This window comes from Tigriopus californicus, chromosome 6 (assembly GCF_007210705.1).
Source record: "Tigriopus californicus strain San Diego chromosome 6, Tcal_SD_v2.1, whole genome shotgun sequence".
NCBI lineage: Eukaryota > Metazoa > Arthropoda > Copepoda > Harpacticoida > Harpacticidae > Tigriopus > Tigriopus californicus.
In genome coordinates, this window is record NC_081445.1 from 8573093 (window position 1) to 8584954 (window position 11862).

Here is an 11862-nt window from a genome sequence, read left to right on the forward strand (position 1 = left end):
GGCAAGGTTAAGTTGGCAAGGCAATTACGAGAGAGGGCATCGGCAACCAANAATTGCTTGACAAGGAGTCTTATTAGGGGTTTCTACTCTGAATTTGGACGAGCCGTCAACGATTCAAATTTGCACCATAGTTGTCCTTATTAGCTTGACTACGAATGAAACATTTTTTCCACCAGCGACAGCTGAGACGAAAACATGCGATCGCAGCGCCCTTGATCGATCTATATATGAAGTTATCTATTGGCGTACGGTTGGATTTGTCAGATGTTTAATACTGATGGGGACCAAATTTATAATCACGGGAGGTTGCAACCAGGGCTGCCAATTTACATTCTCAATGCCATATGGCATGACTGGTGGAATGTGGGAAACCCGCTAATTAGCCTCAAAAAGTAACCCTGATTTTCCTTTTGTCCAACCAGGGTTGTTTTTTACTCAGGCTTATAAATTTTACGTGGCGATGTAATCTGTCGGTGCTACACTTTCCATGTTTTTCGGCAACCTTGATTTTGAATATTTATCTGATCCCATCACTAATGTTTAAGTCCAGAGACCATAAAATGTCTAGACCTCACAATGCGCGGGAAAAAATGCGAACACTTGACTTCATCAGCTAGTACATAACTTTTGGCCGGATTTTGAGTCAGTTTGTCACTGACTGCCTTGGTCCATCATAACAATTTTCATTAATTGAGTGAGTTGTACTGCAAAAATCAAAAAATGTTATTTTGGGTGTAGCTCTCTCTCTGTACTAATACCTTGGCTCAACATCAATTGAAACATGTATGGCCTCTTGAATCTCCTGATTCGACTTTTAAGCGAGCAATTGTTTTTTTTTTTAAGTTTTATTTTTCAAGCAAGAAATAGACTGAATTCGTGATCATAGCAGGCTTTGAATGGAATTTTGGGCGTGTCATATTAGAATTTAAAGTACGTCAACTTACAGCATGTGAGATAGAGTGACTGATCAAAAATAAATAGGTTTAGCACAAGGTTTTAATCATTTCAGACTTCCAGAATGATGCCTTGTTGTCATTGAACTTGTTGCTTCCAATTACAAAAATGTTCTAAAAAATCACTAGTCCTGTCTGATTAGTTCTAATAGTAATCAAATGTTTCCTTTCCTTGATGGCTTCCTTCAATCATTCGCTCTTTTCTTTTTCTTCTTCGCAGAGAAAGGCTGGATTTTGATTCCACTGATCCGTTTTGGTAAAGGTTCAATTGGTCCTCAAGATCTCGAATGCGTTTACTCTTCTCCTGAATGATCACTTTGGCCATAAAATCAAGATTTGCATCTTCCATAATGACCTGATCTTCCTTGAGTGGATCCATCTTTCCACATGAATAAAGCCAATTGAAGCTGAGGCCAGTGATATCAGATATCATTTGAGCCGACTTTTCAATGACTAATAGGGCCAGTCCGACCAACAAGCCCAAGATTAGACATACAAACGCTAAAAAGTATGAAAGAAGCCAATGAAAACGGTGATGTAATGCGTAGTTAAGGGCAAAAGAAGGGATATTCAAATCTATTTTTCAAAGTAGTACGAAAGTGCCCTCATAAAAACCGAATTTTGCATCAATTTCGCACCAGATTGGCATAACTTTAGGTCAAGGAATGCTTCCCCCTGCTTATCTATCCTCTTTTCCCAGCAGCAGATCTGCAACATTGATTTAGTTTCTACATTAATCTAACAGAAGAAAAAGTTTTTATTTTTCTTCCTATAAAAGAGAAGATAGTTAACCTGGAGGAGGTAATTAAAGCAGCTATATTGCGATTTTTGAAACCAATTCTAACACCAAGGGAGCTCTGATTCAAACCAAAACATGCAAGATAAAGTGCAAAGTTCAAGTAAAAATGTGCAAATAAAGGGGAATAGTGTAAATGTGTAAGAAAGTGGTCTTTAGTGACAACAATTCTTTTACACAATTTGCCTGTCTTTTGTAATGCATGCCAATCCACACCACACATTTTACCCGTGAAGCAATTGTTCAGTCCCAAGGGCTTTCCGCTATAATCTGGACAGACTTGAGGTTGGCTGTCATATTTTTCGAGTATCTTTTTGGTGGTTCCTCGTTCACGAAGTTGTTTCAAGTAGTGATTGAACAGGCCCAAATAGGGAGAGTCCTTTTGAAATCCGTAGGCATAAGGCTTTACATCGTACTTGGCGGGATTGGCGATTATCTCACAATCCGCTAAAGCAGACAAGACGCTAAAAGATTCCCAGAATGGGCCCTAATCACTGACGAGTGAAATCGGCAGATTCTTTTTTGATACTATGGAAATTTTCTATCACACATGTATTGACCATGTGAAATAAAAGAAATTCAAGGAAAAATGTACTGTGACACCCTGTTTTTCGGCATTTCGTGGAATGATAATCTAAACGAATCAACTTTAGCTGGAAATAGGCTGAATTTGTCACTTTTTTCAATTTGCCAGCTTGCCGAAGCAAACATGATTCTGGTATGGAGTCAAGATGTATGTGCAGTGACAGAACTACACCACAATCGATATTTTCTGAGCTTTAGCACAACTCAATCGGTGGTAAAAATGTAAATGGGATCAAGCTTCAAGTTGCCTGTGATGCTTGTCTTAATTCTCCCTCCTTAAAATGCCCAAAATCAGGGTGTCACATTATTTTTTTCTTAATTACCTTTACTTCTCTCGGCATAAGCATGGACATGTACGATATGTGTAATAAGGAGACTTTGGTTTTTTTGAAGAAAAACATGATGAATCGATCAATTAAAGTTATCGTCTTTATTGTCTCTTTCGCTTCATCAAGCCAGTTTAAAAGTTAACTTGAGTGGGTTTACCTTGACGTACTAACATCACTCACCTGATGGCAAAGAAGTTGTCATAATGAGCTATTGAAGGGGATTTCATTATGTTTTTGGTGTGACCTTCAGCACCTAAAAATCATAATGGTCACTCAGCCAATGTGTTCCGTGTCTATGAAGTCATGGCTTACTTGTGGGATAAGTGTGCAAATTGGGTTCAATTCGTTCTTTCCATGCTTTTTGCCACAAAGGATCGTAACTCCGTTTGAATGCATCCATATATGCGGTTCCAGAGGTGAGGGATATCTTGAAATCTGAGTTCTCTGCCAGGCCTTTGACATGGATTTTGTTATATTTGAACTGCTGAACATGCTTGAATTTCCTTGTCATTTTTACTGATTTTACCTTATCAAAATATTGAAAGAAACTAACAACTGGCACAAAAGTGTGCCCTTAAAAAAGCAGAACAGAGCTTTGCACTTTTAGTGCATTTGCAGTAATTCAAGTATTAAGCTTGAAAGACAGGTGTTTTGCCACATGAATTACGTTAATCTTTTTACGCAAGTTGGCATGTAAATATTCTTGACCAGATATGCTAACATGTCATTTTGAAAAATATATGGAGCTTTTAGAAAAACGGCTTATTAAAAAAAGAAAATTCAAATATAGAGTGTTACCATAAAGAATTGCATTTGTAAAGATTGAAGTAAGTTCAACAGTCCAGAATACGATCGACATGCCTCGAAGGGTTTCGAAGGGAAGAACAATCACCCGACTTGACAAATAAGATATTAGCATGGCCTCCCAATGCCAAAATACTAGAGTGCCACCAACCAAAAGACTGTCAAAAAAGATAAAAGATAGTGCTAAAATACTCATGCTGAACTGGAATTCAAAAAGCCTGTATAGTACAGTTAGAACAAATGGAGCAAGTCGTTTTTTTTCTTGAAGTTGGGATTTGCTAAGACATTTGCGAGACATGGAGATAAGTACTCGTAAAATGCCTTAACGTGAAGTGATTTTTTGAGCAGGGTGCTTCTTGAAATTTTTGCAGACCCCCCAAAAGTTCTTCCATTATGTTTTATACATACAGCTGTCCAAACGACGGCCAACACCCAATATGTACCTGAAAAAGGCCAGTCTGGCCTTCAAAGGTGATGGTGCATTGTCCCAAGCTCGGGCAGATGTCAATATGCCAGCAATAAATGCGTAACATTTTCCCAAAGTTAATTCACGTCTATTGGCGGTATGTGATCCATAGCCATAAAACCTAGAGGCAGATGATGTTTGAATAAAGAGCAAGCACCCGCCAATCACTAGAAAAACCACTCAAGTAATACCTCGCACTCAGATACAGGATTAAAGGGATGAAAAAGATGAAAAACGCCAAGGTTAACCAAACCATCCAATGTAATGGTTCTATATAAGCCGTGTAATGAGGAGTTCCGGTTGGATTCTTGATGAACAAGCTGTGATATATTTGAGTGATGGGCTCAGTGAAACTGATCACGAGTGACCTTTCCACGGTTACAGTGAAATCTGTGACTGCTGCAAAGAGAAGTAAAAATAAAACAAAGTCAGGAAATGACATTGCAAAAGTTGGAAATCAGTTCGTTGAATAATATTCAATCGCTCACTTATCGTTGCCCGTCAATCTAGAAAACTATAGACAACAAACGATTACAGTGTAGAACTTAAAAAAAACGAATATCAGAAAAAATGCCAATTCTTAAAAGAAAGTTTTGATGTATAGTGTTTCTTTATATGAATTGCTCATGTGTATCCCATCTACGAGGTGTGCCTGTTCTAAAATCAGAATATCGAAATAACTCAAAAATGCGGATGCGGGTGCGAAAACGTATTTATTGACATTTTTCCGCGTAATCACCCTCTCTATTAATACATTTATTAATCTGCTTCATCCACGGCAAATTTGCGGTGCGAAGTCATCTTCTGATAGAAGGGTCCTTACTGCCGCAATCCAAACATGGTTGACTGTATCCCCAAAATTAATATTCTTCCTAGCACATTGGGACATCCCACATTCACCCTTTAGCTCAGACTTGACCCCCATGCGACTTCTTTCTGTTCCCAAAGGTCAAATCACTCATTGCATGGAAGAATATCACTGGGGATACAGAAAGCCACGTCTAGAATGCGGCAGTAAGGAAACTTCTATCAGAAGATGACTTCAAAACCGCATATTTGTCAGGGATGGAGCGGATTCATAAATGTATTGATAAAGAGGGCGATTACGTGGAAAAATGTCAATTAATAAGCTTCCGCACTAACATCCGCATTTTTGAGTTATTTCGATATTCTGATTTTAGAATGGGCACACCTCGTACATGAAACTTATTCGTCATGGTTCCCTGAGATAAAAAAGCTACACATTTTCATGAAAAGGATTTTAGGGAAATTTCAGGGCATTCTTTTGCTAGGAGAGTCCTCCAAAGCTGCCCCTTGGCCAAATTAAGCATTGAAAAGTGTATAAACTAGATTTATAAAATATTCTGCAATACGGCACTCAATTTCTGGCCGTGCAGGGGTTTCTATCAAATGTGGGACTTTTTTATTTTTGCATTGCTTTGAAACTTTCAAGCTTTAAATAACATTTTGACATTTATGACAACACGAAAAGGTGTTAACTTTAAAAAGTTAGTATAAAACGTTCATTGTTACATAATCCATTACTAGAGCCGTCTTCTTTGTATTTACTTAGAGCTGACAAAAATCAACGGGAAGAATAAAAAATGAATTGTGGAATGATATTGACACTGGACTAGTTTAGTCTCATACTGTACAATTCTACTGCATATGAACACTCATATTACAAGGAGATGATCCCAATATCAATACTATTCTAGTAGGCCTAGTAGCATGCCTAGTCAAAGATTTGATAGCACTAGTCCATCGAAGGACAATAAGCCCGTAAAAGGGCTTTATCTGAATGCGCATTGTCTTATTTCCAAAAAGGATAGCACAAATATCAAGGTTCTTGAAGAACTAGCTTTAGATAGGCAGGTCTCGTTCATTTCCATGACAGAAACCTGGCTTCGACCAGGGGCTTTAGATGAAGAGCTGGCCATGGTTCGTTTCAATTTAGTTCAATATGATAGAGTACGCCTTGACATTCCCATATTTCTGCATGGGGTCGTATGTCTAAATGTTCGAAATGACATACACATTAGTCATGTAAAAATGTCGAATGGAGAAGCAGACGTCTTAGTTCGTCATCTTCAAAGTCTTGATCTGTCCATTGCGACAATATATAGGCCCCCTCTTGTTCAGTAAGCTCGTTCTTGTCAGCTCTCAAATTCATAGGAAATGAGTTGGACCAGTCAGTTTGCTCGAAGGTATTAATTGTAGGGGACTCGAATTCTCCTAGCCCTGATGGTGTGACATCTCAGTTTTTGATGAGATGCTCACTGGTTCTTGCTCCTGTTTTCTCGTACTTGATGCGTTGCATCTTGGACCAGGGCAAGTTCCCCTCTTCACTAAAATTAGCTCAAGCTCATGTTGTTCCAATTTTTAAAGGGGGAGATATGTCGCTTCCCAGTAACTATAGACCGATTTCTCTCACTTCGAATATTGCAAAGGTGTTTGAGAAGATCATGAAGTTCAAACTTGTTGAATTTCTTGGTATTCATGAAGTCCTTCCTCCTAGCCAGCACGGGTTCCGAGCACATTTTAGCACGGTTACCCAACTGATTGAACATATACAGCAGGTTATTGAGGGACTAGAGGGCCACGAATCAGTTGATGTAGTTTATCTCGACTTTGCCAAGGCTTTTGACAATGTAGATCATGGTCTTTTAGTTAACAGGCTCCATGAGATTGGGATCCAAGGCAAGGCTCTCAATTGGTTAAGGAGTTTCATTTCTGGTAGGAAGCAATTAGTTAAGGTTGAGGGATCCCTTAGTGACATACATGATGTCAAGTCGGGTGTTCCTCAGGGTTCCATTTTGGGTCCTCTCCTTTTCATCATCTTCATTGCTCCGCTGCAGAAGCTTGGTAGTAGTAATGTCAGTATCTCTTCCTATGCTGATGATACAAAATTGGTAGTTGGTAGGAATGGTCAGAATTCCGGTTGTCTGGTAGAGGTCCTAGACCAAATCTACTCTTGGGTTGCTGCGAGTAACATGGCACTGAATGGAATGAAATTCCTCTCAATGACCTTTGGGTCGACGTCATTAGACACTCCATTATTAGATGTTGAAGGCAAGGGCATTGAGCAGGTCTCATCCATGAAGGATTTAGGTGTAGTCCTCTAAAGTAATGAAAAGTTCGATGAGCATATCCAGTTGAAAGTTGGAAAAGCTTTTCAAACATGTGGTTGGATACATCGCACGTTTAAGTCCAGAGATAGTGTCACGATGCTAACTCTGTACAAATCGATTGTTCAGCCGCATCTTGAATATGCCTCGCTCATTTGGGCTCCAATTAGTTCAGCAGGTTTGCAAAAGCTCGAGCAGGTCCAAAGATGTTTTATTAGGAACATTGAAGATATGAGAGAGCTCTCGTATTGGGAGAGGTTAGAAAGGTTGGGATTGTACAGTACTCAGAGAAGGTACGAAAGGTATCTGATATTGTACGTTTTCAAAAGCATTCATGATTGCCAGGATTTCGGGTCAATTCTAGTGACCGTAGACGCTTAACGTGAGTTTTTTGAGAGCATCTTCAAGCCCTCGAGAATCCAGGCTAGTTAAAACAAAGAAGTCCAACTCTCTTCGAAATTCCTTGGGCTCCTTCATTGTTGAATTTGCTGCCTTCAAATATTCGCAAGGCGTATGTAGGCGTTGATCCAGTAGCAGGATTTAAGTTAGACTTGGACAAGTTTTTGACTAAAGATCAACCTTATATTCGAGGGTTAGCCAGATCAGCCAACTTTAATTCGTTGGTCGATCAAATAAGTTAAGTAATAGTTTCCCAGCGGCGTTAAGGAAGTCCACAAAAAAAAATATTCACTGCTTGCCTCTCAAATAGCTTAAGACGTGAAAATTGGTCAATCAAAAAGCTTTTTGTACATTGCAACAAACTTCCATGGAAAGTAGACGCAAAAAGTACAAGATTATGATATAAGTCAAGATCCTTTGATTTGTTACTGTGTGACAATTCCATTTCTCGTGTATGATAGGTACTATATTCTGCTAAAATTTTCCTAACATTCAATCATTAGCAGAGCCAATTACCAAGTGATAATAATCATACTACTTTTGCACAATGCTGAGGGGTTTAAGATATGACATTGCTTTAAAGTGGCCAGTAATCTTTGTCAAAACTTTCTTTCGTTCGTTGGTTTAAATCTATTGCTTACACGGGCGAATCTTAACCTTAATCTATTTCATTATTCTTTCCCTTGATTTCAAAGTTAATGGGAATTGTCGGAAAGAGGGCAAGAAATACTTTCTCACCCATGTCTATGTCTTTGTTTTGGAGCATTCCCACCATTCCCGTCCATGTTTTTCTATCATTGTTCACAACACCATAATGGCCATCCTGTGGTTTGGTCACAACGAAAGTGAAGTTCAAGATTTCCTGCATGAATGGCAAGTTAGATGCAATAACTGTGATGCAAAGGTCAAGACACGTGTACCTACCTTTAGATTTGCAAAAACATCAGCAAGCATTCCCGTTAAAGCATAATTTTCCGGAACTCCGTAACTAGATTTATTAATTGGGATCATAGCTGTAATATAGGGTGGCGAGTACAGGGTGGCGATCTTGAATTCAATCCCCTGAAAACGTATTGGTAAGGGCTATTTGTTGTAGCAAAATAGTAATTTTGGTCAAAAAGTGACCTCCAATGACAAAGCATGAGGATGTTTAAGCATTGGCAGGTTCATTTGTTTACTTTCACCACTGTCAGTGATGTAAAATTGGCATTTCAAACACGTTTTTGCGAAGCTGGCCCTTCTTTCTGAGTGCAATGATTTGCGGTCAGCTTCGTTCAAAAGCCTGCCCAGTGCCATTGTTGCATCACTGATTCTGACAGGCACGTTATTGTGGAGACATCAGAGCGTGCCAAAACGTCTGAAGAGACCATTAACTGGTGTTACAGGTATCCTTGATAAAGGTACCCTTGAGTAGGATACAAATATTGATTGTCAGTCTTAAAAAGCTGCGAAAGATCTTTGATTAAAAATGTTGTTTTTAAATTTAAGGAAACATTGCAATGGATGACAACGCTTGCCGCATCGCCAGGTTCGTATTGATATTTGAGTGATCTAATTAGATCCTTTCGTTTTAAGAAATTCCCAGCTGGACCTGAGTTCTACATGGCGCTCTGAAACTTGATCATGGTCTTTTGAAGTTTTGCACTTCTGATTGTGTTTTTTTCATCGTTATGAATAGGGTTATCAAAATTATGCATAAACAAAGGTCCTCAATATGCAAATAAAGACGTAAAAAACAAGCCCAGGATGCAAATAAGGATGCAAATAAACTTCAAAGATGCCTTATATTGTTATGGTATACTAAGGTATTTTGAGCAATATATTAAGCTTGACACATATTTTCTAATATAATACTCAGATTCCAATGGATCAGTATCTGAACACTAATCTAAGATTTAACTTCCATAGCAATCACAGGTGTTGTCAATACAACAGCTTTGACTTGTCCCTTTTAGTAATCAAAAGCCAGTAGGGACACTTCAAGTTTGGATGACTGGTGTCAGGGTGTCTGGGATAGGTTCTGAGATCACACCATGGAAGGAAAATTCAAGTCGCTCCCGGAGATCACCAGTTTTTATACCAAAGAAAACCTGCTTGCTATTATTAGAAATCAACTTCAGCCAATGCCATTTTTAAAAGTCCTTAGTGGGTTGCTGTTTATGGAGTTTTGTTTGACAAAATATGCTCATTCAACATTTTCCAGTGTGTTGTACAACGATCTTTGTCCTAAGAAAGCGATGGCAGGCGGGACCCTAAATTGTCAAGTGCAGACATACGTCAGGGGTGCCAATTTCTCATCAAAATAACGAAAATACAAATTTTCGGCCCAAACAAAATCAGTCAAAAGAAGCCTAAAATGCATAAAAATGCGAAAACGTACCAAAGATGCAAATGATGCAAATAAAGGTTCAGGGTGCAAAAAGATCCATTTAAGGGCCCAGGATGCAAATAAATGTTGTTTGCGTAAGTTTGAGAACACTAGTCAGGAAGCTTCAGCGTGACGTTGTTTTGATCGTGACGACAATTCAGACAAGCTCTGGCGGGTTAGTTTGTTTGCTGGTACCAGTGTCAGTGAGGCAAGTTTGAGGCTTCAAACACGTTTTAGAGGAGCTGACCCTTCTTTCACATTGCTCTATGAGGAAAGGTCAGCTTCGTTAAAACTAATCTGACACGCCAATTTTGCATCAATGGCATTGGCAGGCAAGTTTGTTTGCTGGTACCAGCGCTTGCCTAAATGTCCGAATAGGAAGTAGGGAAGCTTCATAGTAGTTATTGCTCGTGATATTCAGCTTATTTTGACGGAGTATATGGATTTTTTAGAAAATGGGTCTTTTTTCGTTCACCTTAATTTTACGTTTTGAGAGAGCATCTCCCCCAAACTAGACTAGCCAAACGATCCGCAAAGAAATAATAAAAAAGAGAAAAAAAATAATAAAAAAATACATACATACATGACAATATCATTTTCAAAATTCTCTTTTGTTTTGCGGACTTCCTTACCGCTAATCGAATGGGATCCCCTAGCAGTTCAAGACGGAAAAAGGTATTATTTTTGCTTGATTTTATAATCACATAATATTTGATCCACCAACGAATTAGATTATTTTTTGAATGCACAAGTGAATGTCATTGCCATGCCTTGGGATTTTTTAAAAGTCTAAATCAATTATAAATGTTTTTAGGTTAGTTTTTAAGCCAAAATAGTTTGGGCAATGCTATGCAAGTCTAGATACTAGATTATGCCATCCACGTGCTGGGTTGTTTTTCCACTAGAATTAGACGATCCAAGATTTTTCGTTTCTGATAAGAACCTTGAAAAATTTGAAATTAATTTAGAATCTAAAAAATACCTTTGCCCTCGTAATGACTTTTTGTGAATTTCAAAAAAAGTGAAAAGAAAACTCATCTTTCAAGGAAGTAACCGAGCACGATACTTATTCTCACTCTCAAGACGGTCCACGCTCAAAAGTCGCCATGAATCAACATCGTCACACTAAAGCTTCTTCATCCAGGTGAAACAGACACGCTCAAAAGTGCAACTCTAGAAAAAAATTCTGTCAAGTTTCGCGTCCCCGTTCTATGCACTTACCTCCAAATCAGCTCGTCTGTCCCAAATTTCTCCGTTTGATATTTGCAGACGAGAAGAATTGCTCCAAAATCCGATCTTTTGGAATCTGGCCTTCTTTGAGGGATGAATTTTGTAGGCCTCGTGAAGAATAACCCGGGCGTTTTGGATGTCATACAAATATATCTGTTCGTTTAAATCCATGGGGAATTCATCCAAAATGTGTTTAATCTCCTGAATTTTCATTCCGGTTACGCCAACCAACCAGTAATTTTTGTTGGTTTGAGAAGCAACCACGTCATGGAGGAACGGGTTAGATATACTCAAATCCAAAACCACGCCAAGCTCATGAGCATTATGCTGGTGCTTTTTCAGCATCTTGGAATTGTTCAAATCAATCGTTTTCATAGTTTTGGATCTATAAGTCAGATTGATTTGTGAAACGTTTACCTTGCACAAAATGAAAATAAGGGCCTAAAAATGACACCTCCTAAGTGATTTAGATATTGTGCTTTTAATTGGTAAGAAAGAGAGTATTGTGTGTCCAAAAAATTCAAACAATGAACTGCACATTTAAATAAAGGCAATTTTTATTTCAAAAGCAATTAAAGCTTCTAAAAGTGATGGTAATTTTAAGATGATTGACTGCAAAATACTGAACGTTTAGATGTTTCATGTAACCAAGGAGCACTTAAGATATGGAGTGTTGCTTACAAGAAGTCCACAACACGGCAGAATTGTAACTGTGGGAGGAAGCAACAACTACTATTCGACCAATATAAAGTCGGGTGCATGAACGAGATTTATTTTATATCTGCTAAATACATCGCAACCAAA

At 38.5% G+C, this 11862-nt stretch overlaps 2 protein-coding genes across 2 annotated transcripts; both read right to left on the reverse strand.

Annotated features, from left to right (window-relative positions):
• Window positions 1-386: 386 nt before the first annotated feature.
• On the reverse strand, window positions 387-3118 carry LOC131882167 (uncharacterized). Its single transcript, XM_059229234.1, has 4 exons — window positions 2976-3118; window positions 2844-2916; window positions 1978-2213; window positions 387-1454 (listed from the first exon to the last, which is right to left on the reverse strand). Exons 1-4 carry the CDS (start codon window positions 3061-3063, stop codon window positions 1099-1101), a joined length of 753 nt encoding a protein of 250 aa, XP_059085217.1. The 5' UTR covers window positions 3064-3118; the 3' UTR covers window positions 387-1098.
• Window positions 3119-3292: 174 nt separating this feature from the next.
• On the reverse strand, window positions 3293-11403 carry LOC131882489 (glutamate receptor 2-like). The gene is made up of 7 exons (XM_059229645.1): window positions 11050-11403; window positions 8385-8522; window positions 8199-8322; window positions 4125-4332; window positions 3911-4054; window positions 3462-3625; window positions 3293-3297 (listed from the first exon to the last, which is right to left on the reverse strand). The coding sequence occupies exons 1-7, from the start codon at window positions 11401-11403 to the stop codon at window positions 3293-3295; spliced, it is 1137 nt and encodes a 378-aa protein (XP_059085628.1).
• Between the last annotated feature and the right edge of the window lie 459 nt (window positions 11404-11862).